The sequence below is a fragment of the Passer domesticus genome, chromosome 22, assembly GCF_036417665.1.
Source record: "Passer domesticus isolate bPasDom1 chromosome 22, bPasDom1.hap1, whole genome shotgun sequence".
Taxonomy (NCBI): domain Eukaryota; kingdom Metazoa; phylum Chordata; class Aves; order Passeriformes; family Passeridae; genus Passer; species Passer domesticus.
In genome coordinates, this window is record NC_087495.1 from 4724054 (window position 1) to 4751829 (window position 27776).

A 27776-nucleotide genomic window follows, 5' to 3' on the forward strand; every position below is an offset into this window, starting at 1 on the left:
AGGTAACTGAAATGGGAGTTTTCGTCTCAACTCCAGTGCCAAATATGAGTGGATGGTTTGGCAGGGAAGGAGCAGTTGGATATCCTTCCTTGTTTTCCCCTGAATCCTTCCAAGGAGGGAACCTCTTGTTTAGGAATTTACTGGATGTTTTGTCTTTTGTTACCTAATTTCACAGCCTCAGTCTCCAGAAAAATGAAGAACAAATACCAAGTAAGGGTTAAATTTAACTTTACTGTAAGGTTAATGAAAATTGAACAGGTAACTTAGAAAATACATGGAGAAGCTTGGAAAGCTGGAGTCAGGACCAACTGCAACAGGAGTTTCACAAACACTCACCTACATTAAGATGAAAAAACCCCACCACTGTGGCACAGTGTTCATCCAGCTCTGATGAAAGGGCATGGAGAGAAGGTCATGCACAAGGAAAAAGCTTGTTAGAGTCACCTCCTGAGCAATTACAGCTGTAATCTCTTGGGCTGCTTCTGAATTTCATCCCTGGATGAGAGGTTCAGTGCAGGAGTGTATGAACCAAGGCTGACACACAGTGCTGAAAGTTTTCTCTGTCTCCATTAAAAAGTCCTGGCCCAAACTAGAGCTGATTTGAGAAAAATGGCTAAGAGTATCAGTCTAACCAAAATAGAATTCCTTTTCAGTTCTACAAAGAACAGCTTTGAAGGCAAATGTGTTTGTGAGGCTTTTGGCAACGTTCTCTCACAACAGTCTTTATTCTATGGCTGCAGCACAGAAAAGAAGTAGAGAGGAAGTTCCAGTAGGTTCTTAGAGGGATTTTTACAAGAAGCTCAGAAATGCATATTGAGTTCACAAACTGCTGCTGAGCAGGTGGAACAGTGCAGCTTTAGCAAAAGCTAGCAAATGCTGTTAAAGACTGACTGACAGCTTTGAAAATCCCTAACAGGCATTAATCAGAGCACTGAGATCATGGTGATTGCAACAGCAATTCCTCTTGAACAACACAAAGCAGTCCCAAGCACACACAGAATTTGACACCATTCACAGGGACACAGCAGGGCCGTGGCATGAAGGTTCTGCTGTGCTCTGGGGCTTCAGCAGGTTCCAATGGCACTTGATGGACTGGGAAGAGCAGGCACTGGGACACAACACCATGGCTCATCCACCCTGCATAAGGACCAGTGAGGGCTGTAAATCAGGTACAAAATACAAGGCTGACACCACCCTGTGTCTGCTTCAAATCCAGCCTGTGCATTCCCCAAACAACCTGGGAACTGTCCTACAGTGTCCCCCTTTCCTTTCTTTTCCTTCCCTTCCCCTGGCCAGCTTTGCTTTATCACGTGCTCTGCCCTCAGCACCCTCTCCCCAGGGCACCACCACCAGCAACTCACTTGCCCTTGAGCAGGTGACACACAAGGGGGTTTAAAATCCAATTTTGCCTCTTGTCATGGAGTAGCCCAGCTTGGCCTCGTTGTTGATGAAGGACATCAGTCCCAGGTAGGTCTCGATGAGGATGGGCCGCTCCAGCACCAACACCCCGTTAGCACTGCCTGGCACTGGGCCCTCCTTGTGGGCTTTCTTCACTGCCTGGATCAGCTGTGTCTGGAAGTTTTCCAGCTGGAAGAGAAGAAATCACCTTGCTTTTGCATTGTTTTACGAACTGTTAAGCAGATAGGGAATGATGAAGGATTAGCACTAAAGCTGTAGCTGTCAGGGCTCTATGGGCTGTGGCAGTCACAGTCTGATATTTAATTCAGTGATTCAGTTAATTTCACACAGGACACTGCTGATGTGTGACTTCAACAAGATTTATCAGTGACCAGGTGTTTATTTCTGACTGTGGTTCTGCCCTGATCACTGATGTGTTATGCTTAATAGTGTTCTAATTTTAGGCAAACCTTCAGAGGGAAGCACCTATTACAAAAAGAACAGAGAACCACCTCAGTGCAGGTTCTCAGTGAGCAATTAAACTGTCAGTTAATTAGCTGGCAGTCCTAAATGAAAAGTCCATCAGCCTGTCAGGTCAGTAAGAGCAGAAACAGCCCAAGACCCATTTGCTTTTGGGCTTTACAGGACTGTGCACCTTTGGAAGTTTTGTCTTGTCCTGTGTTTCATCCAGTTATGGCTGGCTGGTAAAACTGGGCAGTGGGGCCATCTTGCAAGTCAAAATTTGGAGACTGGGGAGATGGAGCTCCCAGTTCCACCTGTGATGTAACTGATTTTGTTTGATTAACTGATGTGTTGTGTTGAAGCTGTGTCTACCCTACGAGCCCAGTGAGCTGCCTGGAGCAGCTCCTTACCCGGCACAGGGACGAGATCTTCTCGTCAGCATCTGCCATGGGGTGCTCGGTGAAGGTCACGTAGGGGATGTTGGTGGACCAGGGGTTCCACCTGTTGATGAAGGAGGCTCTGCTCTGCTTGTCCCACTGGATGCGGATACCGACACCTTCCCTCCTGACAGAGAAGAATGAACAGGGGAAAACCTGGCTTTGAGCAAGGTTAACTACAAATGTTCCGTCTGAAAAAGACCTACTTGGAACCAGAAGCTATCTTGAAATACAAATGATAGTAAATTTTACTGAAGGAAAGAAATGCAATAATTCAGCCCCTGGAACGTGCAAAGGGACATTCTTATGAGCTGAGAGCAAGAAGGTGAAGCACCTGGGACACCCTGGCCATCCTTCACAGCCTGTGACAGCCCCTGTGTACAGGGGACCTGCCACTCACAGCTTTCTACACACTGAGGTGCTGTTACTACTACTTACTGCATTATGTAATGGTGAGCATTTCTGCTCCCAAATCTACTCCTCTTATCCTGAAAGTCCTTGAGCAACTTGCTGTTAGTGCAACTACTCAGCACCCCAGCAAACCAGCAGCTACCCTGAGGCCTCCTAGTACAGCTTCAGGAATTGTTTGCAAAGTTAAACAAACAAAAGCAAGAATTCTCAGACCATTCCAGTAGTCAGGCTGACAGCTCACTCTGTGCCCAATAACCTGTGCCTGCTTACTTGTTGAGAGATTTGGGTGGGAACACAAACTCCCCCACGGAGATGGTGTCCACAGCACTGAGGGCAATCCTGGTCACATGCTGGCACTGCAGGCTGATGAAGTTGTACTTGCACACCAGGAGGGACCAGTCTGTGATGAGGACAAGGCGCTCCTTCTCATTGTTCCAGTGATCGATTCTGGGGAGAGAACACCACTGAGCTTTAAGTGCTTTTGACTCCTGGCTGGGAACACTGAAGAGCTTGGCAGAAAGGAGAACTGCTGAGGAGAACAAATCTGAAGTCCTGGTGACACGGTATTTTCTGTCACTTTGCTTTGTATCAGCAGGGCTGAGGGTCTGTGCCCTGCTGCACAGTTTGTTAAAGCTGTGCCCGAGCTTTAGTGCAGGCATGGGGTCCCTGTGGGACTGGATTTCGTAAGGGGAGTGCTGATCTCGAGAAATAATGAAATCATGCTGGCTGCAGCCAGCCTGGCTCCTCCTTGTGTGCGTGTTAATATCCCCCAGGTTAACCACAGAACAGCGCTGTGGGCTCTGGACCAACCCCGCGGGGCCGAGGCTGCCCTGGCTCTCCTGTCCCTGCCCGCAGCGCCCGTCCCGTCCCTCGGAACTCACTCTGTGAGCAGCCACACGCTCTGCACCTCCCCGTCCTCGGCCGGCAGCACGACCACCCGGATCTCGCTCACCGCCTGCTCGATGGTGCCGGGCTGCGGGGGGAAAAGGCACACAGAGATCAGGGTGTGCGGCGGAAAAGGCAGACAGGTAGGGAGAAGGCAGACAGAGGATGGGGCGTGCGGGAGAGAAGGCACACAGAGCTCAGGGCTGCGGGGGAGAAGGCAGATAGGTCAGGGTGTGTGGGGGGAGAAGGCAGACAGAAGCCGGGGCTGCGGGGGAGAAGGCAGGCAGAGATCAGAGCTACGGGCGGAGAAGGGAGAGGTCAGGGCTGCGGGGGAGAAGGCAGACAAGAGGACGGGGCGTGCGGGGGGGAGAAAGCAGAGCTCAGGGTGTGCGGGGGAAAAGGCAAACAGAGGATGGGGCGTGCGGGAGAGAAGGCACACAGAACTCAGGGCTGCGGGGGAGAAGGCAGACAGAGATCAGAGCTACGGGTGGAGAAGGCAGGCAGAGCTCAGGGTGTGCGGGGGGAGAAGGCAGAGGACGGGGCGTGAGGTAGAGAAGGCAGACAGAGCTCAGAGCTGCGGGCGAGAAGGTAGATAGAGGACGGGGCGTGCGGGAGAGAAGGCAGGCAGAGGTGGGGAGAAGGCAGACAGGTCAGGGCTGGGGGGAGAAGGCAGGCAGAGGTGGGGAGAAGGCAGACAGGTCAGGGCTGGGGGGAGAAGGCAGGCAGAGGCCCGGGAGCCGCCCCGCTCCCGGCGCACCCGGAACACGAAGTACTGTCGCAGGCGGCCGGCGCGGCCCGCGGTGCGCACGCTGAGCGGCCGCAGCGTCTGCCGGGCCGGCGGCACGGCCGGCTCGAAGGGCGGCCCGGCTCCCCCCGGCACCAGCGTGGCCGCCCCGGGGCTGCCGGGGCTGCCGGAGCCGCCGGCCGGGCCGGCCTCGTCGGCGTCCCGCAGCTGCAGCATCGCGGGCGGGCGCTCGGAGCCTTCCGGGGCGGAGCGGGGCGGGCGCAGCGGCCGCGGGGCCTCTCGCTCCGCGCCGCGCCGGGAGGCGGCACTGCAGCCCCGGCAGCGATGGGATGCGGGATGCGGGACACACCGCTCCGGCCACCGCGCACCCGCGGCTGCACAAAGCGCTGGAGTTATCCCTTGCGCAGAGATGATTAGGCACCGGGTACCGCCACTGTGCGATGCTCGCTGTGTCAGTGCTGTGAGCGTCGTACACGCCTTCGGTCAGCTGGGGGAGTGACGTTTCAGCCAGGAAAGAACACTTGGACTTGTTAATACCAGTTAAATCATAAATCTGACCTCAGTGTCTCATTTCTCATCTTTATGTAGCTGCCTTTCTTCTCAAGGAGGAATGAAAGAACACTTGGACTTGTTAACACCCATTAAATCATAAATCTGGCCTCGGTGTCTCATTTCACAGTCACAGTCAGTAGTTGATGGTTAGGAAAGAGTGTGACAGGAATGAAAATGGGCAGTGTGTCTTCTCCACTGAAGTCTGGAGTCTCCCAGTTTCCAGGACTGTGCAGCTTGGGCACCATCCTTCTGGCATGGTGGAAATTATCAGGGTGAAGATCTTAATCTTTCAGGGGTTGAACAAGGGAAATGATGAAAAACGCCTGAGTGTGCCATTTATATGGATGACAACTCCTAAAATCCAAACAGGTGCCTGGACAACATGGGTTGTACAAGGTGTCAGTGCTATGACCATCACACAGCAGGGCTGTACCAGGTGGTGGGTGCTGTCACTATTGCCTGCTCAGAGCTGGGTTAGGTACCAGATGTCACTGTCACACACACCGGGGCTGCACAAGGTACTGAGTACTGTCACCATCACAAACCTGGGGCTATACCAAGTGATGGATGCTTCACCATCCCATGCCCAGAGCTGTTTCAGGTACCAGATGCCATCACTGTCACACACCTGGGGCTCTGTGAGGTCCCAGGTGCCACCATGGTTGCACACCCAGAGGTGTATGGGGCCTGTCTCAGCTCTGCTGTGGATTTTCAGGGCTAAGACAAGAACCCACACACATCACACAGTGTACAGCGGGAGGCCCTGAGCTCAGCCAAAATGATGCTCTGCTCTGCCCAGGTGGTCTGGGCAAGACTCATACACTCATAAAGGAACAAGATGTGTGGGTCTGCAGAGGCCAGGCAGAGCTGCTGTGAGGCAGATCTGGGTCAGATGTGCAAGATCCTTAAATATCATCAGGACAGAGCTGAGGAAGGTACCAGAGGAGGGTGGGATAGGGACAGGATTGTGCATGGGGAGCCCTGGCGCCCATATCACATCCAGCATGCTTGATAGCAAAGATTAAATAATGCTGGAGAATGAATGGCATGTTAATGTTTCAGTTTCTGTGGTCTCTGGCATGACTGCAGATATTATCATCAGTATTTATGGAACTGTATCAAATCTTGGACCACTTTCAGGGCTGTTTTACATGGAGCCAGAGGATGACATCCTCGGCGGGCGGCTGTGCTGGGAAATGATACCAAATTGAAAACACACTAAATTGACTTCACAGACAGGGTAGGGTTTCACATATCTGTCTTTCACATGTGTCCCATGAATCCCCTGCTCTCCACAGCCCTTGCTCACGTGGGCTTTTTTAGGTGGGAAACCTCACTGCTGGCCTTAAAGGGATTTTAGAAAGACTGAAGAGCTGAGTTTGTGCTGGGTCACTCCTCAAAGCGCAGCTTTTCCTGTCTGGGGTGGTTGTGGCTGGGAGAGTGACCACGCCAGGCCAGCCAGGACCCTGCAGTTGTGTCCCACCTGTGTGACAGCCAGAATTGTCACCTGGGGCAGCGCGGCAGCTGTGGCTGGACCGATCAATCCCCATCCTTGGCCTCGGGCCGTGTCCTGGAGAGGGAGCCCGACTCCCGGCTCTGCCCACTGGGAGGAATCCCTGGAAGTCTTAACTGGGAGCAGCCTGTTTCCTACTGTAAAAAAGTTCTAACTTTTTAATCCCAGATAGAAAAAGGGAGGCCTGGATTTATTGCATCCTGGAGCTCTCTCTGTTGTTATAAAACATCTTTATGTAGCTGCCTTTCTTCTCAAGGAAGAATGAATGATGTTTTCTTCCCATCCGTTAGGCTTGGCTGATATTTTACTGCTAAGTGGAAGCATTAACCCCCCTCACCTGCTCTTTTCTCTTACTTGAGGATTTATGGCACTGCTGTGACCTTGGGAGGGTTCTGCTGTAAGGAGCAGCTGCTTCAGTTTTTTCCAAGGGCCAGCAGCTTTTGGGCATGGCCCTTGGGGACTTTACTCTTGATTAATGGTTGTCCTTCAGCCACAAAATATGTCCATGGAACTATCCCAGCCTTCCTCCTTCTTATCCTGCTTCTCTGATGGAAATCAGCACCTGCCCCAGGCCAAGTGAGCTCTGGAGGGCCCTGGGGCAGCTCAGAGGTGCCCAGCTGCTGCTCTGGATGCTCCTGGCTCTTGGGGAGGGCTTGCTGGCAGGTGTTTGAGATGTTTAGTGCAGCATCCCTGCTCTCCTCCTCCCCATCCCACTGTGCCAGCTGCTGCCAGCAGAATTTCCTTGGGAAGCAATCAATTTTGTTGTCTGTTGGAGTGCACGGGGAAGATTGAATCTCCGCGGGATGTTTTTCCAGCTTCTGGGAAAGGGATTTGTGCTGGTGTGTCCGCACACAGCCTTGGGTAGTGCAGAAGAGCTGCGTGTGGAGAAGCAGCCCCGAAGCACCGCTGCTCCATCCCTCCATCCTCCCCCTCCTCTGCTCGGGGCTGGGCACTGCTCGTGGGAGGGATTTCTGACTGACAGCGAGGAGAGAGGCAAGAGAGCATGTGAGGGAAAGGAGCCGGACCTGGGAAAGGCGGGGGGAAGTTTTGTTAGTGCCCTGACCCGCAGGGAAGCCGCTGTGGTGCTGTGTGTGCGGGAGGAAGGCGCGGAGCTGCGGCAGGAGGATGCCTGCACCTCTGTGGATGGAGTGAAGGATCACCCTGCCTGCTTCGGGAAGAGCCCTGCGAGGTGAGATTCTCCTGCCAGAAGAGCACCCCTCCTCTCCTTTCTCCTTCTCCTTGCCAAGGGCTGGATTTCGAAGTGCCTGGGGAAGGGGATGGCAGCTCCGGAGCAGCTCAGCCCACATGGGGCTGCTCTGCCGGGCACAACCCAGGTCTGGTGAGCCCCCAGGTCCGCCAGCTTTGCCAGGAAGCAAATCCCAGGGGGAAAAGTCACTTCAGTGCATTTCACTGCGAGCAAACGAGCATGAGAAGCCGGGCTTGGATTGGGGAAAAATCCAGCTGCAACCTGCACTGCAATTTCCAATGGAGTGAAGAAAGTCGCTGAGCGGAACCCGAGGGGGAGGAAGCATCCAGGAGCGAGACGAGGACTCCCCTGTGCTCCCAGAGCTTTGTCCTCTGCCAGGACAGACACTGGCACGTCGGCAGCAGGAGCCTGTGGGGAGGAGGCTGCGGGATTGCCGGGATAACCGCTGGAAGCACCTGGAGGGAGAGGAGCGGCTGCCATGGAGTTTCCTGCCGTGGCACTGTCACTCCTCGTGGCGCTGCGAATGTCTCCGCTGGCTGCTGGCAGCGAGCTGCAGCCCCACATGTGAGTAGGAAGAAAAGAGCTCCGGAGGGGTTTTGTCGGGCAGGGAATGGAAAAGCAGGAGGCAAATGCGGTGTTTTCAAATCAGAGGGTGAAGGGGAGGTGGGGAGCAAGCTGTTGTGGGTTTCTTTATTTATTTCTAGGTGTGCATAAAAGATGAATAGAAAATTGAAAATGTGGATAGTGTTTTCTTGTAGGAGGGAACTCCTTGGTTTAGCTGAAACTTTTCTGAGATGATTCCTGTGTGAATACTTTGCCCTTTCTTCCAAGACCTGCTGCTTTTATTTCACTTCACCAATCTTTCTTATTCCACGTTCCTCCCCGCCCGCTGCTGTTACTCCAGCAGCACGTAGGCTGCTCTTTTTAATTACATTTTACAGTTGCAGTTTGGTGTTAATCATTTGGCTGCTCTGGAAAACTTCCTTGCAAATTTGGCCTCCTGCCAGAAGATGGTCTCTCAGAGCCAGGGGATCACTGCAATTCCCTTTGTCCATGGTGCGGGGTGCAGACTCCAAGCCGCCCTCCCCGAGGGGTTTAATTCTTTACAAAAAAGCCTGTCCTTTAGAAGATAAAGGTTTTGGAAGGAGCAGCTTTTTCTCCCCACGTCAGGGTTTTGTGCTCCTGCCCTGACAGTTACTTTCAGGACTTCTTGGACAGGGCACTGGAGCAGAGCCCTGTGCCAGCACGCCGGGGTTGGAATTGAGCAGCCTGGAGAAGTTGGATGCCAGCTGTGACCTCTAAGCTTCACCACGTCCAAATGACTTATTTTAACTTTTTTTTTTTTTTTTTTTTTTAATAGAAAGTATTTCTAAGAAACTCTGGCTCCTGTTGGAAGCAGCAGAAGCAGCCCCAAATGCCAAGTGGCTCGTGGAGTCAGGGACAAATGTCTCACTCTTCGTCCTTAGTTAAACCCACTGACTTGTGCTTGGAGAAAGAGTTAGGATTAGAGAAGAAACAAAGTACATTTCTGTGATTTATTGGAAGTAGCCTCACAGCCCTTAACTCTGAATGAGCCTGAAACCACCCCTGTGGCTGGTGGGCCTGGCAATTTTCTTTTCCCTGCAGTGATTAACTCATGGAGGGGGTGGGTGCAGGAGGTTGCCCAAGCCCTTCCTGCCCTGCCAGCTGGAAATGCAGGCAGTGGGAGCTCTGCACCCCTCACAGCTGTGACCCTGTCTTGGTTTGAACAGACAGGTGTATGCTAAGGAAGGCAGGAGCCTCCCTTGAAATGGAAAATGTAAACCCCCTCCCTCCGAATTATTATAATTTTGAAATTAAGAGGCTCTCAGGCAAAGATATGGGAATAGGATAAACAGTTCTTTACTAGGAAAATTAAAAAAAAATACAAATGCAATAGTACAAAAAGAAAAACCACCGACAGAGCCAGAGCAGGAGCTGAGCCCTGTGGGTCAGGGTGGTGGCACAGTCCCATCCCATGGGGGCTCAGCCCTCCTGCAGTGCCAGCTGTGCTTCTGCTGGAGCAGGGATCCTGCACAAGGCTGGAGTTTTCCTCTGGAGTTCCAGGGCTGCTGGAGATGGGCCTGGTGTTCCTCTGGGAATGCAGGGCAGGAGAAAGCTGCTCCTCTGGGAATGCAGTGGGCAAAGGCTGCTGTGGTGTTCCAAATCTCAGATTGTATCCAGGTAGGAATGCTTGGCTCCTCCCCTGGGCGGAGCATCTCCCAATGGGATGGTGGAATTTGATCAGCCATGCAGGGACACTCACTGGCCATGAACAACAGAGATCTCCCAGGATATCTTAATAGATGAGGCAAAATATACATTTCTGTTTATAATATGATGTATATTAGAAACAGCCAGTAAAGAGACAAAGCAAAAGATAAAAGGAGAGAATCCCCCAGGGTAACTAGGTCTGAATCTCAGGGAAGGGATGGGACCCTTTGGAGAGAGGGAGCTGAGGGTTTTCCTGGCACAATCCAGTGGGAAAGCGGGATAAAAAGTGGATATTATTTACTATATTATTTATAAAATAGTATATAATCATTATATCTATGATATATAATAAATAAAAACAAGGTGTAAACCTTTATTTTGAGGGAGGATTGGTTGTGGAAGAGATAAAGAAAAACTGCCCAATGAACAGAAGATAACTGCCCCACCTCTAACACAGAATACATACCCAGCTAAACCTGAGACACCCCCTGGATCCCCTGCATCCCTGGTACCACTGAATTTCTCTGTTCCAGGCTGAATGTGTGCATGGAGCAGGAACTGGGGGTCGTGGGGCTGTGGCAGCCTTGCAGTTTGACCCCCTGCATCCCTCTGGCTATCTTGCATCCCTCTGCATCTCCTGCATCCCTGACAGCCCTGCATTTCTGTGTTCCAGGCCAAATGTGTGTGCAGAGCAGAAACTGGGGGTCGTGGGGCTGTGGCAGCCGTGCAGATGTGATTCCCTCCATCCCTCTGGACCCCCTCCATCCCTGACACCCCTGCATTTCTGTGTTGCAGGCCAAACTGTGTACAGAGCAGGAGCTGGGGGTTGTGGGGCTGTGGCAGCCCCTTGCAGCTGTGATCCCCTGGACCCCTCTGCATCCCGTGCATCCCTGACAGCCCTGTATTTCTCTGTTCCAGGCCAAATGTGTGTGGAGAACAGGAGCTGGGGACCATGGGCCTGTGGCAACCCCTCACGGCTCTGACCCCCTGCATCCCTCTGGATCTCCTGCATCCCTGACACCCCTGCATTTCTCTATTCCAGGCCGAATGTGTGTTTCCAGAGAAGAAACTGGGGGTCGTGGGGCTGTGGCAGCCTTGCAGTTTGACCCCCTGCATTGCTCTGGCTCCCCTGCACCCCTCTGGACCCCCTGCATCCCTGACAGCCCTGCATTTCTCTGTTGTGTGTGTGCAGAGCAGGAGCTCTGTGTGTGCAGAGCAGGAGCTGGGGGTCGTGGGGCTGCAGCAGCCCCTCACAGCTGTGACCCCCTGGACCCCCTGGACCCCTCTGGACCCCCTGCATCCCTGACAGCCCTGTATTTCTGTGTTGCAGGCCGAACGTGTGCGCAGAGCAGGAGCTGGGCGTGGTGGCGCTGCGGCAGCCGTGCGTGCAGGCGCTGAGCCGCGCTGCGCGGGTGTGGAAGCAGGACTGCGGGGGCCGCCGCTGGTGCGCGGGCTACGAGCCCAGGTGGGTGCTCTGCGTGCTCCTCCCTCCGCCTTGGGCTGCTCCTCGTGAGAAGTGGGAGGGTGGGAAGTTCCACAGGCACTGAGGAAGTGAGGGTTGTTGGCTAAAATGACAGTAAATGTGGCCGTGGTATGAGGGATGGGGTGGGGCAGGGACTGCTGGGGTCAGCAGGATTTGCTGCAGGGTCATGGCTTGGTTTGGAAGGACAGGTGTCTAAGGAAGGCAGGAGCCTCCTCTAAAATGGAAAAATGTAGCCCCCCCCCCCCCCCCCACCAATTGCTATAAATTTTAAATTAAGGGGCTCTCAGGTAAAAAATATGGGAGCAGGAATAACGGTTCTTTATTAGGGAAGAAAATAAAAATATAAATAAACAATGCAGTAAACTAAAACAACACTGACAGAGTCAGAACACAGCCTGACACCCTGTGGGCCAGGCTGTTGGTAGCAGTCCCATTGGAATTGTGGCTGCAGTGCTCCTGGAGTGTCAGGTGTGGTTCAGTTGGAGCAGGGATCCTGTAGAAGGGTGCAGCCTTCCTCTGAAGATCCAGTGGAAGAGGCAGTTGTTCCTTTGAGAAATCCAGTGGAGAAAGCTGTGCTGGTGTCCCAGAAACTCCAGATTATATCCAGGTAGGAATGCTTGGCTCCTCCCTCTGGGCTCACATCTCCCAGTGGATGCTGTAGTTCTTATCAGCCATGCAGGGACATTCTATAGCCTGTTATCAGCAGGTGTCTCCTGGAGGGAGTGGGTGTGGAAGAGATAAGGAAACCTGCCCACTGAATAGAAGACAACTGCCATAGAGATGGCAAATAGAATAAAATTTGCTTGGCAATCCAGGACAGGTCACCTTGTTTCTTTCACTCCCTGAGCTGGACCATGCTCAGGCCCACATCAAAAGAGCTTGAGCTGGGCTTGCACAGGTGAGCACAGGGTTGGGACATACCTGAGTGCTTGTCCACCTAATCACAGCATCCCTTGGGTTCCCAGCTGGCCAGGGATGGGAGCCCAGGCAGGTCCTGCAGAGAGGGGCCCTGAACACTGTTACAGCACAAAAAAGCTGTGGCATTCACATCCTCTGAAAAAATCCTTTCACCCAGGATTTTTCTTCTGGGAAGCTGAGAAGCCTCAGAGAAAAGGAAAACAATTATTTCATTTGCTTCTCCTGTGTTTTGCTCATGTGGAATGTGTTTGGATTGTTTCATTGCATTCTGCTGTGAGTTGTTTTCACTCTTTGGCCAATCAGGGCCAGGCTGTGTCAGGACTCTGGAAAGAGTCAGGAGTTTTCATTATTATCTTTTTAGCCTTTAGTAAGTATTCTTTCTGTATTCTTTAGTATAGTATAGTATTCTTTAATATAATATAGCATCATAAAATAATAAATTAGCCTTCTGAGAACATGGAATCAGATTCATCATTCCTTCCTGCCAGGGGCACCCTGCAAATACAACAAAAAGGAACTTTTCTTACCTATGCAGCAGCCAAAGTACAACGTGCCCAAGCTGTTTCCACCCTCCACCTGCTCTTCCGGCCTCATTAGGGAGTTACAAGCCTTTGCAGAGTAAAAATGATAGCTGTTGTTTCAAAGAAACATCTTGGACTCAAGACAGCTTTTAAGTCCTGACTTTAGGAATTCCTCCTAACCTGTAATTGCTGGTAATTACCCTGGTGATGAGATCTGTGTCCTGGTAACAAAGGAGCAAACAGAGTCTGACTCTTGGCTGTGTTTTCAGGGGAGGCTTTGGAAGGATGGGTGTCCTGTCTGCTTCCACTTCAAAGGCTGGAGCTCTTCAGCCCCAGCAGTCCCTTCAGCTCCTTAAGGGATGGGTTTGACATCACAAATCAAGGGACTGAAATGATATAACTATCAGTTCTGCTTCATTACAAATATCAGAACAGCCCAGTGCTAAAACTGATCCTGATGGAAGCACAGAGGGGAAGCCATGGCAGCATCTCACCCCAGGAGCTGTGAAATCCAGACAGGGAAAGGACTATCAGCAGAACATTCCCTGGGCAAGGTTTTGTCCCAGATCTCCTCTCTCTAAACTTCTGGGAGTTGCCATTGCAGCAGGCTTTTCCAGGAGCTGGGAGTGCCCTGCCAAGTTCCCTCGTGCGGGCAGCGGAGCGCGGTGTCGGCGCTCGCCGGGACGCTGGCGCTGCTCCAGTTGGACCCGGCTCTGGCAGCTCAGGAAGTGTGTTCACAGCTCCAGGATCTGGCCTGAAAATGGCCTTGGAGTTCCTGGAGGTGACTGGGAAAAGCAGCATCTGCTCAGCTGGAGCATCCTCGGGTGTGTTCCCGGTGAAGGGATGTTTGTGCATCCCTTTGTGCAGTGAGTGAGGACAGCAGGTAGCTTTGCTCAGCCCTCCATAACCAAGCTTGAAGGAATCCCAGCTATCCCAGAGGGGCTGGACGGGGATTTTCCAGCAGCAGGACACGGCAGGATTCCCTGTGTTCCATTAGTTCTGGCTCATTCCCCATTTTCTGTGCCAGGGACTCCTTAAAACACAAAAGAAAAGAGAAACACTGAAGATAAAGTATCTCCTGTGTGGCTCTTTCCCGTCCGCAGCACCCAGATACCCTGAGGCACCGAGGCTGTCAAAATATTTTCCTCTCCTTGAGAGCTGCCTGGAGGGTCTGGAGTGTCCAACAGAGCCACCCAGGAGGGTGGGATGAGGCTGCTCAGGGCACTGCTGGGGCACAGGGAGCCCTGAGCTGCTCTGCATCAACTATTTCGAATTTTTCCTCCCCATCCCTGAGTCTCTTTGTCGTGTTCACACCACCCTGCATCCACCATCTCCCCTTCTCCTTCTTGCTGGGCTGGAGAGAGCTCCTGGTGCCACGAGGACCCTGGTGGGCTGGAGCCTGCTGCCTGGGAATTGCTTTCTCAGCTGCTTCTGGAACACAACAATTTCCTTCATAATTTGTTAACAGCTCATAGAAAACCAAAACCAAAATATTGGTATCTGCTTTTATTTTTCTCAGCTGTGCTTCCACGTGCTGGTTGGCACGCAGGAGTTGCTGAAGGTTTCCTTCCCAGGGATTAAAGGTTCACTTTTATTTGGGCTTTTTTTGTAGGAACATCCAGACAAAATCAAACAAGTCAACTGAGTTAGGATAAATATTTTCAGTGGACATGCACAACACATCTGCTGGTGCCAAATATTTGTTGTTGTTTGCCTGATTTGCTTTGGTGGAGCAGTTTAATGTTCTGCCAAGGGAGCTTTTTAAAAATCAGCTTCAGAAGTATTATCTGTGTTTCAATTCTCACAAACACACAACACCAAATTTCCGGGGCAAAAAATGTGTCGCTTTTATTTATTTACGCTTCAGATCAGTCCCTGCTTTACTCCCCCAGCTCCCACTCCTGGGAGCAGTGAAAGGGACCCTCAGTGTTCCCTGCCAAGCTGTGGAGCCTTGCTGTGTCCAGCACAACTCTTGGTGTTGCCATCAGGATTATGTTGATTTTTTAGCTCACCAGCCCCTTAGAGACACCTGCTCCTGCTCACTGAGGCAGAAATACCTGTTCTTAAAATTTACATTTCCTTGGTGAGCAAGTAGTATAAGGGAGGAGCTCAGAGCTGTAAATAGTCTAGAAAAGGAGAAAAAAATAATCTGGGGTGTTATGAGGACCTGGGTGTTGCCTCTTGTGTTCCTAATTAGAGTAAATTAGTATTTTCTTAGCAGCAGTGATCACTGCCAGGCCGTGTGGAAAGCAATGGCAGCACTTTTGCAAACCTCATTTTATTTGCACCCATGGCTACAAATCCTGTTCTTCCCGGTGTCCCTGCCCTGCAGGAGCTGACTTTGGCTGGGTTTTTGTGTTTCAGGGTTGTGTATTACACAGGCTACAGGCAGGTGTACCAGCTGAGGTCCCAGACCACCTACAGGTGCTGCCCAGGATGGTCCCAGCTCGCAGGGGATGCTGGCTGCCTGCACAGTAAGTGTCACTCTGCTCTGCTCACCTTGGTTTGGGCTCGTTTCAAGTCCTGTGCCTGCAGGAAATGTGATAAAAATGTCTTTAAATGTCTGTAAAATGTGCTTAAAAATAACTGTCATGGGTTTTTATTGGGTTTGTTTCCTGGAATAATAATAATAATAATAACAACAACGACAACAACAACAACAACAACAATAATAATAATAATGATAATAATAATAATATTCTCCTTCTACTCCTCTTCCTCCTTCTTCTTCTCCTTCCTCTCCTTCCTCTTCTCCTCCTCCTCCTCCTCCTCCTTCTCCTCCTCCTTCTCCTTCTCCTTCTCCTTCTCCTTCTCCTTCTCCTTCTCCTTCTCCTTCTCCTTCTCCTTCTCCTTCTCCTTCTCCTTCTCCTCCTCCTCCTCCTCCTCCTTCTCCTTCTTCTTCTTCTTCTTCCTGTTATTATTACTACTATTATTACTATTATTATTACTATTATTATTATTATTTCCTTGCATCAGAAGGATGCTGCTCTGTCTTCCTGGGAAGCATTGTGCAGTGTTTTCCATTTCTGGAGAATTTCTACATTCAGTGTCCCAGCCATTCATCCACTTGCCAAATGCTGTTTAAAATCCAGGCGAGATTGATGTTTCTAGTGATTCCACTGGATAAAGCTCTGGAAGCTGCTTTGAGGAGGTTTGTCAGGAGCTGGGTTTGTTATTTTGGGGCCGAGTTGGAGCTGCCCCTGTGAGAGGTTTGGGATTTCTGCTCCACCCTTTGCCAGCTCCCTGCCGTGTCCAGAGCTGGGCTCAGGGTGGGGATTCTGCAGTGGCAGCCTGGAGGAGGGGACACACAGCCAGGGGAAGGGGTGGCACTGCTCAGGGCTGGAGTGGAGACCCAGGACTGGAGGTTTTGGGATCCTGTGGCTGGATTCCTGCTCTCTTCCAGGGCAGACAGGCAGGGGAGCGTGCCCTCCCCAGCCATGGGGGAAGCTGTGAGAGGTATCCAGGTTTGCACACGATGGGGATGTGCAAACATCAGCCTGTAAGATGATTTTATGCTGCTGTTGAGGAAGACAGAGGCAGCTTTATCCCCGTGGGCCCCACATTCCCCATTTCCCTCCAGATTCTCTGTCTGACACAGGAGGCAGCTGCTGTGTCACTCCCCAAATCCTGCAGCCACGTCCAGCTGGGGAAACATTTAACTGGGAACTACTTCTGAGGTGTTGAGAGCAAGGGAAAACCTCTTGAATGGAACCAAACTTAATGTGCAGAACCAAATGTTACCTTGTGCAGGGTCCTGCCCTCCCCTTGTGCCGTGGGATCAATTCCTGCCTCCGTGCCTGATTCTCCTCTGATTTACACCTTGAAGGTGATCTCCACCTTCCCCACAGGGAAGCAGCTTTGGATTTGGGTGAAAGGGAGATAGCAGAGCATTTTGGGGTCTGATATAGCAGACAGAAGAGCATTTTGGGGTCTGATACAGCAGACAACAGAGCATTTTGGGGTCTGAGCTGCCATCAGGGCAATCAGAGGCAGCTCCCAGGGTTGGGATTGACCTCCAAGACAGGAAGGTGTCTCCCACAGCTGCTTGTCTTTTGTTCTGTGGAGAGGCTGGCTGTGCCTTCCTCGGGCTTTGATGCTTGTAGCAAAGCTTTTTTTTAAAAAAAAAAAGGATAAAAAGGTGTGTCAAACAACCAGTCTTTATTCTTCCTATTCCAAGCTGTGGCAAGGAGAACAACCCACTGGGGAGAGGAAGCTCCACGGGTGCCTTGTAACCCCTGTCAGTGAGCAGATAATAACCTCAGCTGAACTCAGAAAAGCACCTTCTGTAATGAGTTTTCCTGCCAAGGAAATGAGTAATTCCATGCAGGAAGGAAGCAGAAAAAAGGAAATAGAGCTGCTCAGGCAGGGTCTGAACTCATCCTTCTCATCACCAGGGCTGGGAGTGGCCCTCAGGGGCTGCTCACTGCAGGGCTGGGCTGGAGGGGAGCAGAGAGGGACAAAAGAGTGACAGCAGCCCAAAAACTCCTGCAGGAATTGCTGCTGAGCTGCTGGGGAGGTTGAGGTGGATCATGACCTGGAGGTGGTGAGCTCTGTCCCCATCCAGCCCTTCCAACCCAACTGGATACCACTGGGTTCACACCCAGGACATGCTGTAACCTTATTCCTGGGACAGAAAAACAGATTTTTATGTGCCTCAAGTGCAACAGGCACGACAGGGAGCTGATCTCTGCCGGCCCTCAGCACAGGCAGGGGGGCAGAAAATAAAATTACGTTGCTCTGTGAATCATCCTCTGAGCCCCTGAGAGCAGCAGCAGAGCAGCCTCCAGGTGAGGGCTCAGGTGGGAATTGTGCTCTCTGTTTCCAGACCCCAACAGGCAGCAGCTGGAGGAGCATCCCACGGGAGATGGGACAGCTCTGCCTGTGTGGCATTCACATTTTCTGGAAAAATCCCTTCACACAGGATTTTTCTCCTGGGAAACTGAGAAGCCTCAGAGAGAAAGGAAAACAATAATTATCTGATTTGCTTCTCCTGTGTTTTGCTCCATTAGAATGTGTTTGGAGATTGTTCACCCACAGGTGATTGTTTCATTGCATTGTGGTGTGAGTTGTTTTCACTCTTTGGCCAGTCAGGACTCTGGAAAGAGTAATGAGTTTTCATTATTATCTTTTTAGCATTCTGTAAATATCCTTTCTGTATTCTTTAGTATAGTATAGTATTCTTTAATATAATGTAGCATTATAAAGTGATAAATTAGCCTTCTGAGAACATGGAGATTCAGATTCATCATTCCTCCCTGCCACGAGGGACCCCACAAACACAACATGCCTGACCCTGCAGGTGCCCCAAGCCAGGGGCTGTGTGCTGATCTCTGTCCTGGGGTGTTGGATTGTTCCTAGTTTTACAGAGATGGGGTAACTGAGAGGTGTTTTCAAAGGTTTTATTTCTATTTCCCACACCAGGGAACGTGCCTGGGCTCTGTGTAAATCAACCCTCATCCTGAGCAGCTCCAGGCTGGGGGTTTGCAGGGGTGTGAGGGAATTGTCAGTGACCATCAGGGGTGCTGGGGCAGGGGCACACAGCCAGGCTGATGTTTTTGGGTGCTGGGAGCTCCTCTGGTTGGTGTGTAGGGTCTGGGGTGTTATTTATGGGTGCTGGGAGCTCCTCTGGTTGGTGTGTAGGGTCTGGGCTCAGGCTGTGTGTGCTGCTGAGTGCACAGAGCTATGCCAGGACGTGTCAGCAGGATTTGTGGCCCTTCCTATCTGCCTCCAGAGATCATTGATGGTGTTCCAGGAGTGCAGGGCAGGGGAAGGGCATCTCTGCTGACAGTTTAATTAGGGCTGGTGTGCAGTGGGATCTCTCCAATAAGGACATTTTGTCTCCCTTGGGGGCTGGCATCTCCTCACTGCAGGGTTCTGTTTGCTCTTTGCTGGTCATCATTTCTCCTTAAAAATATAAATACCCCATTGTGGGAATTGGAAAAACAGAAACTTCACTGAAGGGTTTGATCTGCAGCCTTGGGAGAAGCTTGGATTGATGTGAAAATACAATATACAGACATCAAGCAGAAAAATCATAAATTTATGTTTTGTAGTTTTAAGAAAGAATATGCTTAAGTAAGTGAGAAACTATTGGTAAGAGGGTGAAGGGTTTATAATGTGGGGATGTGGTTGTATGGAATAAGCTAAGAGTTTAGAAGTTATAACAGATTAAGTTATAGCAGTTATAGAAGCTATAACAGTTAAGCATTTGTGTGCAAGTGAGACAGAAGGCATTGGACAAAAGCATCTACAGTGCAGGAGAAGTAAAGGTGATAGGTTAGAAAAGCAAAATAAATCCTGTGGCAACTGTCCATTGGGTTAGAAAGTTCTGTACTGCCTTGTAAGAAAGAACTTGTGACTACTTTGAGCTATGGCTGACTTCTTGCTCCTCTAAAATCCCACAGCCTCTGAGACTGATGTTTATCTGAGCAATAAATCATCCTTAGCTTGAAAATAGCCCCATCCCTTCATTTCTGAGGGTGACAGTGACACCCCAGCCCATGTGAGGGGAAATTTTCAGCACTGCAGGCTCGTGTGTAACCAGCCACCTCCTTGTGTGAGCATGTGGCACTGTCTGACATTGATGGTGATCCCAAACAGCACCATGAGCTGGGAGGTGCCAGCACCCTGTCCCAGGTCAGGGGGATTGTTTGGGCTCTCAGAGCTGTCCTGGTGCCTGCAAGAGGAATTCACTGTTAGCACAGGTTGGAGGCTGGCTGAAGCAGGACTGGGCTGTCCTCCCCTTCCTCACGTGCAGTTTGTGTCTCTGAGCTCTTACAGGTGAAGAAATGTCCCCACTACAGAGCTGTGGGGACAGTACAGGCAGGCTGTGGGCTCTGCTAGGGGCAAATAGCTTGGAAAGAGATGGAAAATTTAATAGAAACAGAGACCTCACTGAATATTTGGATTTGCTCCTCTCTTTGTGTGCCCTCTGACATGGTGACAGCCAGCCTTGCTCCTGTCACCCCAGGGCTGTCACAGGGGAAGGCAGGGAGCCCTGACCCTGGCAGGGTTCTGTCTTTTGTCCCTTCCCTTCTGGTGGTAGCAGAGGGATTTGTTGCCTTGCATTGCCCTCTGTCCTGGACTGTTCCTCTCTTTGGGAAGCAGAAAGGTCAGAAGTCAAGGCACCCTTTGCATTTTTCAGATGGCTTCAGGTTCTTTCCCTGCCTGATCACTGATAGTTTAACTCTCAGACTGAGCTGCCTGCCTTCAAGTGGCCTCTGAGATGCTGCTTAAATTCCACCTGGGTTCAATAACACAGGTAAAGCCCTTGTGATTAGGTGAGGGGCCTGCCTGTCTGCCAAGCTCTGTGGTCTCCACTTCCAGCTGGAGATGTTGAAAATCTGAGTCCCTCTGAGCCTGGAACTCTTGGTGTGTGTGGAGGAGCTGGGGCTCAGCCACCCCCAGCCTGTCTGTGCTCTTGGGCCAGGCTTGGTACCTTCAGGAAGGACATGGAGAGGCACAAAGGCACCAAGGAGAGCTGTACAGAGACTAAAGAGGAGACCATGACTAGGTTTGGTGTGGGTGACACTGCCCCTGTTGTGATGTGGCCTGGAGAAGCTCAGTCTGAGCTGCTGGTCTAAAGCTGGCCAGAGCTGGCCTGAACTCAAGTTTTTATCCAGGTAAGGTCCTGCTGCCTTCTGATTTCCAGCTCAGGTGGAGGTAAAGCCTGGCCATAGGTAGGAAGAAGAATTAATGCTCGTTTGAGGAGGCATCAGTCTGAGACATGATGAAAACCCATGGCATCATCCCTAGGGCTGGGCAGAAAGCAGCTGAATTGTAATCACCCCATGAAAATAAAAACTGCTATTAGTCACAAATGGCCTGTTAAAAGGCTCCAGAGTGAGTTACCCCACACTGAATGGGGTTTCTTTCTGCCAGCTCCACTGGGTTTTCACCCATCACCTGGTGAGCAGGGAGGAGTGCTCGTGGGGACCTGCTGTTCTTGCTCCTCTGGCACAGCCCTGGAGCCTGGCATGGCTCTGGAGCCTGACACAGCTCTAGAACCTGGCATGTCCTGGAGCCTGGCACAACCCTGGAGTCTGACATGGCTTTGGAGCACACTTCTAGAGCTCAGCACAGCCCTGGAGCCTGGCATGTCCCTGGAGCTGGGCACAGCCCTGGAGCTTGACACAGCTCTGGAATTTGACACAGCCCTGAAACTTGGCATGTCCTGGAGCCTGGCACAGCCCTGAAATTTGGAATGTCCTGGAGCCTGGCATGTCCTGGAGCCTGGCACAACTCTGGAGCTCAACACAGCCCTGATGCCTGGCACAACCCTGGAGGCTGGCACAGCCCTGGAGCCCAGCACAGCCCCAGAGCCCGACCCAGTGCACCATCCCAGGGCAGGCAGCTCGGGCTTGTGGTGCAGGTTGGAAGCCTCAGCGGGAAATGCAGGAAATGCATCTGGCTGACAGTTTAATTTCCCTGAGAGGCGGCTTTGCTTTGTCCATCACCTCCTGGCTGCTGCAGGCTCTTTGTTTGGTCAGCTGAAAGGCTGTGGCTGAACTCCTGAACCTCTCCCCTGAGATGGAGCTCAGTGCTGGTTAAAAGTCCATCGTGGGCTCCCCTGGGAGCACATCTCTGCCCAGGCAGGGGGCGGCCGGGCTGTGCCTCGGGGAGCCCAAACATTGCTTTTCTTCGTGGCTCTTCCTCCTAAATCAGTCTCATGTCTCCGACTTCCCGAGGATCCCGCCTGGCTGAGCTCTCACAAAGGACACAGCCTGGCCTCCGAGCAGAAGGCGGTGATGCTTCCCATAATTTATTCTTTCTCTCCCTTTCCCCCCCCATCCCCGAACAGTGTCATTACCCTTTCCCCAAATTTCATCACATTAAACTCTGTCGCTCTGAATTAGGAGCTCGTTTGCAGGAGGCCTGGAGGGCACAGAGGGGGAGACCCTCAGCCCCCACCCGCCCCCGGGCTGGGAAGTAGGTTATTATGATTTCCACTCGGTATGTGCCAGCCTGCAGCACAGAGCAGGGAATTGTCCGGCTCATTCAGGAAATCTGGGGCACTGCCAAGAATAACACCCCTGTCTTCTAACCCCTGATTTGTGTCGCTGAAATTGCTTCTAATATTTTCCATTGTTATGCTTTGGGTCTCGCTGAGCTGCTCTGAGAGCTGAGTGAGTTGGGCTTCCTTGGAGCCAGGCTGGGACCCTGATGAAAATGTGGTTTTTAGGTGTTTAAGGTGAAAGATTCAGGAAAAACCAAACCACTGTGTAATTTTGGCCTGGCAACCCATTCCCTCTTACGATGCTGAAGCCTGAAGGAAAGGACTAAAAGAAATACAGCCTTTCTTGTATGATCAAAACTGGGAAAACCTGGAGGCTGCAGCCCTGGAACACCTTGGCACACATCTGGAGATGGGAAGTTGTTCCTGCCTCGCTGTGCAGGGAAGTATTTGCAACCCACGGGCATCAGGATGAGCAGGATGCTTGGAAAGAGCTTCCCAAATTCCAGTGCTCTGCCAGCACGGGATTGATAGGGGATCACTGCAGTCCCCAGAGATCCCTGGCCATGGAAAGGACTGAAGCCTTAGATGAGAAGATAACAGGCTTTGTGAAGCAGCATTTCATCACGGGTTCATTAGTTCCAGGAGAGAGTGTTTGAGCTTCAATGCTACCTTTGTGTTGTAAATAATCTTCTCCTCTGGAGGGAGGGGGCTTGAAAAATCATCAGGTCCTTAAAAGAGCCAATGCTGAGGCTCGGGGATTTCAGCTCTAGGGCATCGAAGGTGCAAAGTTTGTGGGGTTTGGCCTAACCCAGGGTGTCCCTGTGTGGTAAAAGTATTGATAGAAGAAAGGCCCTTTAAGCAGGGACACAGCTCTGTCTGGCAAGATGGGGTATTTTGATGACAAATGTGAATATTTGGAGAATAGCACATTGATCTAAACCTTCACCAAACCTCCCTAATCTCAAAACTCCCTAATCACAACTTCCCCAGTCAGTGCAGCCTTGGCAGAAGGTGTTGTGTGAGCCAGGAGCAGGATTTAGCATGGAGGAGAAATCAGGAAGTCGATTGTGTTCCTGCAGGAAAAACCAGAGCCAATATTGGATGTGTGGGAGATTCAATAGTGGGAACACAGTAACGTGCTTATTAAATTTCCATGTACAGTGGGTTAGAGCTGATTTCTCAGGCGTGACAAGTTGACACCCAGCTTTGGGTTCCTTTTGGGAAGGTAATCCCTGCCTGTTCCCAGCTTGGATTTCGTGGCGCTGCCTCAGACTTTTGAGCTGCCTTTGACAATTGATAACTTTGCAGATTTATCTCCTGGTGTGCACAAGCTGTCCTGCCCCAAGACTGCAACCCCTGCCTTGCACTGTTTCCATCTGTGATCCCTTTTCCTCCGAGTGCACAATTAGTGTTTTGGAGCCGGCGTGGGCGGTTTTGTGCCAAGAATTTTGGAGCCATTTTGGAAGCCTGCGCGGGGTGCCAGTTATAATGACACGAAATGAAATGTGTAATCACAGACCTGCTTTTTCTGTCGCTAATTAGTTACAGCTTTAGCTGGAAGGGGAAGAGAAGCCAGGGGGGCTCCCAACTTGCAAGTAGGAGGGAGAAGCTGCAGCCAGCACAGCCCACGTGCGTGGGGGACCCTCGGTTCAGTGCTGCTGTAATTGTTGCCAGGTGGTCCCAGATTGTACAAGGGGCTGTAATTTAATCACAGCTTTGTATGTTTAGTTGGTAACTGACCTGAAGGCCCATTGGTGGCTGCAGTGTGCTCCTTCCTGGCATGCATCAGTTGGAATAGATTGGTCCCCATGGCTTCTCTTAGCCCAGGGCTCTCCACAGTCCTGGGCTCAGCAGAAGATTGGGGTGGGTGAGATGGAGCTGCTGGACCAGGGGACACCACTGTGTGTCTTGCTCTGTGTCATCAGTTGATGCTCCTTGCCCCAGGTTTTTGTGAGAGATATTCCTACTAGTCCCATTGCTCTTGGAGTTTGGAGTAATTTCTTCAGTGAAAAGTGGGAGGAAAAGAGGAGGTGAGGGGAAAAAGAATGAAGAGAGGAGCTGGCCATCACCACAGCTCTGTCCAGATCAGTGAACAGAGAGAAAATTTCATTGTGCAAATCTTTAAACAGATTTAGAAAGGAAGATGGATGCTTGTTCTGCATCCTTACCCTCCAACAAAGCACCACACACATGACAGTGCCCCTGTTCACAACATTTCTGCTTTTGACATCAGCAATTCCCAGTGGGAAATATAAACCATGGTCTGCATTTCACGAGTTATGGGAAGCACACACTCCCCTGGAGAAACCATAACCTTGTTAGTGGGTTTATGGGGACGATTTGGAAAGGTGGATTTCAGAAGCCTAATTGAGCATTCTGTGTCTCCGTGTCCATTTTACACTCCGCTGGGTGAGAACAGAGAAACGTGGCTGCTCAGGCTTACTTACAGTTTAGCTCCATTTCACCCTCTGGGCTGCCCGAAGGTGACGCCACCATGGGACAGCCAGCTCCCAGGGAAGCTCAGTGCAGAGGTGGGAGCAGCTCCCAGCGGACTGTTCTAGAAAGATCCCTCAGATTTCAGCACAAGCAACTCGTATTTGTTGCCTCGAGATCTTGCATGAGTCGTTTTCTGGCTGTTTTACCCACTTGTTGGCTGGAAAAGCATCTTTTCACCACAGCCCTGATGTTTTCCTATGATTCTCAAGGAAAGCCCTTGGATATTCCCTGAGGACATTTCCTTCCTTTGGACATTTCCTTCCTATCCTAAATTTTGAGACTTTGTGCGTTGAGCATTGCGCTGTCAAGTAAAAGAAAAAATCAACTTTCCAAAAGGGTTAAATGTTGAGTCTCAACTTCTTTTTGCCAGGGTCAGGATTAAATGTGTGAGATGGTATTTCTTGTTGGGACTCAATGTTTATTAGTTATTATCTATGTTACAGTCTCACCAACTATGAGTTCTACAGCACTCAAACAAACTAAAAATGGGGCTCTGTATCTCTCTCTACAAGGCCTTTTGAGGATAAAGTGTCCAATTAAGAAATGACACCTAAATTATTTTTACTTTTAACCCAATAATCAACCACTCATGCCCTGCAATGCTGACTTTTTTATCCAATTACACAAAACCACCCAAACCCATGGAGAAAAGGTGAAGGAGAAGAAGAAGGAGAAGAAGAAGGAGAAGAAGAAGGTGAAGAAAAAGGAGAAGGATCAGCCTCCGCCCTAAAACCTGCATCTTGCTGTATATATATCACTATATTCTAAACCCTTAAACTCTGAGTTTTCCACCCTGTGATATCACACACTTCTATCCAAACTCCACACCCACAATCCCAGTTCTATCATTCCATTCTAGAATCCTTCTCCATGGCCTCAGGTCAAATGCAGTGTTCTCAGAACAGAAAGTCTGAAATTCTCAGTGGCCAGGGTTCCAACAGTTAAACAGTAGTTTTTTAATGACTATTCAAGTGTTCTCTGGGGCTTTGGGCATGTCACCAGGGATGGGATGTTTGCCCTTCTCATGATGAGTGTGGGATCACCCTCATCCTCCTCCCTGCAGCCACCTGTGGTTATGGTGTTTGTCTCAAGGGTAGGAGGGATCCCCAAGAGGGATCTTTGCAGCTCTGTCACTGCTCCTCTGGCTTCCAGGGCCCTCACTGCCAGCACAGTAAGCAGCCCTGCCAAATTCCTCCTTTAATTCCGAGCTGGAAGAGGAGAGGCTTTGGAGTGAGGGATGCCCTGATTTATTTACGTTTTATCGTCGCCGTTGTTTTATCTGCAAAACTCCTCTTGGCTTTTGCGGTGCTTGGGGAACTTGGATGTTTGGAAAGGAAATACTTATCGTGACTTGCTGTGAAACACAGCTCGGTGCTGTACAATAGCCTTTATTCCTGGCTGCCATCCGTGGCGGGATTTGCTGGAATCAGAGAAGGAAGCTGATTAAAGTTGGGTCAAACAAAAGAACCCCGGGGTCACGGCTGTGGGGTGAGCTGGCCCAGGGCAGTGTGGCCACCTCGGAAAGGAACCTCGTATCTTTGGCCAGGCTGCATTTTGGGGCTGCTAAGCTTTATTTAATTAACCTTTGTGAGATATACAAGCTCCCTCTTGAAGGTTATTGGGTTTCCTATATTTGGTGACTCACAGATGTTCTGGTTTGGGAACATGATACTTGATAGCAAACCCCTAAAAGCTGGAATGTTCCTTGGGCTGCAGGGACACACGGTTGTCTCTCTTCTCCCTCTCACTCCTGAATCTGCAAAGTCCAGTGTGGTGGTTTTTATCTTCTTCTTCTTCTTTTTTTTTTTTTTTTTAAATTAGGGTTGGGATTAAATGTGTGAGATGGTATTTCTTGTTTGGACTGAGTTGTTTATTAGTTTTTATCTATATTACAGCCTTACAAACTGTGAGTTCTGCAGTACTTCACTCGAACAAACTAAAAATGGAGCCCTATCTCTCTCTCTACAAGGTTTCTTAAGGATGAACTGTCCAATTAAGAAATTACACCTAATTTATTTTTACTTTTAAGCCTATAAACAACCACCCATGGCCTGCAATGTGGACTTTTAATCAATTACACAAAACCACCCAAACCCATGGAGAAGAAGGTGAAGAAGGACTAGCTTCTGCCCTAAAACTTCCATCTTGTTTTATATATATTTAAAACCTTAAACTCTAAGTTTTCCACCCTGTGATATTACACACTTCTAATCAAGCTCCACACCCACAATCCCAGTTCCATCATTCCATTTTGGAAGCTTTTCCACGGCCTCAGGTCAAATGCAGTGTTCTCTTGGGGAGAAACTTTTTCAGCACAGCAAGTCTGAAATTCTCTGCAGCCAGGGTTCCTGAAATTCTCTGCAGTCCAGGGCAGTAGTGATTGCTCACATCATCTTCAGGTGATGCTGATTTATAGCACCACATTAAATAAAGAGACTTTTTTCCCTTACCATCCATGACTCTGTCTGTTGCTTCTGAGACCCTCAGTCCTGTCCTCTTTTGGAACCAGAGATGTGTGGAGGTAGGGGAGCTGACCTGGAAGGGCTGGAGAGGAGCATTTTATCAAAACCTCAGACCCCCTAACCCTGAGTAATCAGAGCCAAGGGCAAAAAAGTGAAATGTGAATCCATCAGTGCAGGGAACACACACGTCCTCTCTCACCCAAGCTGATGAGGTAAATGTGTATTTTCCTGTGCAAAACCTGAGAGGTAAAAAGCATTTTCACACTTGGAAATGTTTAGTAATTCTCACAGTTATAATTGGTTGCAGCTTTGAAAATCGAACACACATTTTGGAGATCCCCACTTATTTTATTAAAAGGTAAATGGTTGGCTTGATTTGGAGGAGAGGAAAATACTGGAGTGAAAATACCTTGCACAGGGAACCTGAAATTGGGGCTTTGGGTGTAACACGCCTGTCATATTTTAAATAAAGGTCTGAGATCCTGAATATCTGTTGTCAGATCCCACTGTCACTATTTTGGCAGAGTGGTGGGAATGGGCTGAGAAAAAAGGATGGCCAAGGAGACACAAGGACACAAATTATGGCTCTGCTACCTGAAGTTAAAGGCAGAAAGCAGTCCAAACTCTGGCATTTTGGAGTGAACTAATTACAAGGAACAGGCAAGAATGTGAAGTAGAGGGGATAAATCATTCTTTGTGCAGCTTGTCCTGAGTTTGTAAAGCATTAATTGCCCTGTTGCCTCCTGGCAGAGGAAAGCTCAGCTGAACCAGGAGCATTCCTCTGCATTTGCAACCTCAAATTATTTTCATTCCAGGGTGATTTATATTTCACACCCAGGGCAGAGATGACCCCCTACCATCCCATTCTCTGCCATCCCCTTCTGCCAGACAACACTTTGCTCTTTCCCAGGCCTATCATTTGTAAAGGTTTGAGCATTTTCATTACCTGCAGGTGAAGGACAGAGCTTTCAAAGAGCTTTCCTGACTTTCGAGTTTCATTTTAACTGTGGTTTCCATCCTGTTTTTAAAGAGATGTTGTCCCTGAAAAATTCCAAAAGACTAATGAAACAGCTGTATTAGCCTTAGCTTGCAGAAAAT

At 50.3% G+C, this 27776-nt stretch overlaps 2 protein-coding genes and 1 long non-coding RNA gene across 5 annotated transcripts; 1 reads left to right on the forward strand and 2 right to left on the reverse strand.

Moving 5' to 3' along the window:
• Positions 1–211: 211 nt before the first annotated feature.
• TPRG1L (tumor protein p63 regulated 1 like) lies at positions 212–4589 on the reverse strand. Of its 3 annotated transcripts, none has more exons than XM_064397094.1 (6): positions 4351–4589; positions 3590–3681; positions 2979–3155; positions 2271–2424; positions 1362–1587; positions 212–1158 (listed from the first exon to the last, which is right to left on the reverse strand). In XM_064397094.1, the coding sequence occupies exons 1-5, from the start codon at positions 4552–4554 to the stop codon at positions 1393–1395; spliced, it is 822 nt and encodes a 273-aa protein (XP_064253164.1). In that variant the 5' UTR covers positions 4555–4589; the 3' UTR covers positions 212–1158; positions 1362–1392. The 3 variants fall into 3 exon arrangements, with proteins under 3 accessions (XP_064253164.1, XP_064253163.1, XP_064253162.1); XM_064397093.1 differs by having other exon boundaries at positions 212–1137; positions 4351–4586; XM_064397092.1 differs by having other exon boundaries at positions 212–1587; positions 4351–4587.
• Positions 4590–7300: 2711 nt separating this feature from the next.
• On the forward strand, positions 7301–26604 carry LOC135285026 (multiple epidermal growth factor-like domains protein 6). The gene is made up of 4 exons (XM_064396946.1): positions 7301–8174; positions 11173–11307; positions 15129–15238; positions 26112–26604. Exons 1-4 carry the CDS (start codon positions 8089–8091, stop codon positions 26192–26194), a joined length of 414 nt encoding a protein of 137 aa, XP_064253016.1. The 5' UTR covers positions 7301–8088; the 3' UTR covers positions 26195–26604.
• On the reverse strand, positions 25501–27720 carry LOC135285029 (uncharacterized). The gene is made up of 3 exons (XR_010350050.1): positions 27625–27720; positions 26667–26760; positions 25501–25636 (listed from the first exon to the last, which is right to left on the reverse strand). It is a non-coding gene; the product is annotated as an uncharacterized LOC135285029 (long non-coding RNA).
• Positions 27721–27776: the final 56 nt, after the last annotated feature.

What these genes read in the sequence shown, in the direction of transcription:
- TPRG1L (XM_064397094.1), bottom strand. Translation starts at nt 4,554, where the DNA reads ATGCTGCAGCTGCGGGACGCCGACGAGGCCGGCCCGGCCGGCGGCTCC. An exon ending in GACAGTACTTCGTGTTCCGG is followed by an intron (nt 3,682 to 4,350) that starts GTGCGCCGGGAG and finishes TTCCCCCCGCAG; the next exon opens with CCCGGCACCATCGAGCAGGC. An exon ending in CCACCCAAATCTCTCAACAA is followed by an intron (nt 2,425 to 2,978) that starts GTAAGCAGGCAC and finishes CTTCTCTGTCAG; the next exon opens with GAGGGAAGGTGTCGGTATCC.
- LOC135285026 (XM_064396946.1), top strand. Translation starts at nt 8,089, where the DNA reads ATGGAGTTTCCTGCCGTGGCACTGTCACTCCTCGTGGCGCTGCGAATG. An exon ending in AGCGAGCTGCAGCCCCACAT is followed by an intron (nt 8,175 to 11,172) that starts GTGAGTAGGAAG and finishes TCTGTGTTGCAG; the next exon opens with GCCGAACGTGTGCGCAGAGC. An exon ending in GGATGCTGGCTGCCTGCACA is followed by an intron (nt 15,239 to 26,111) that starts GTAAGTGTCACT and finishes TCTATATTACAG; the next exon opens with CCTTACAAACTGTGAGTTCT.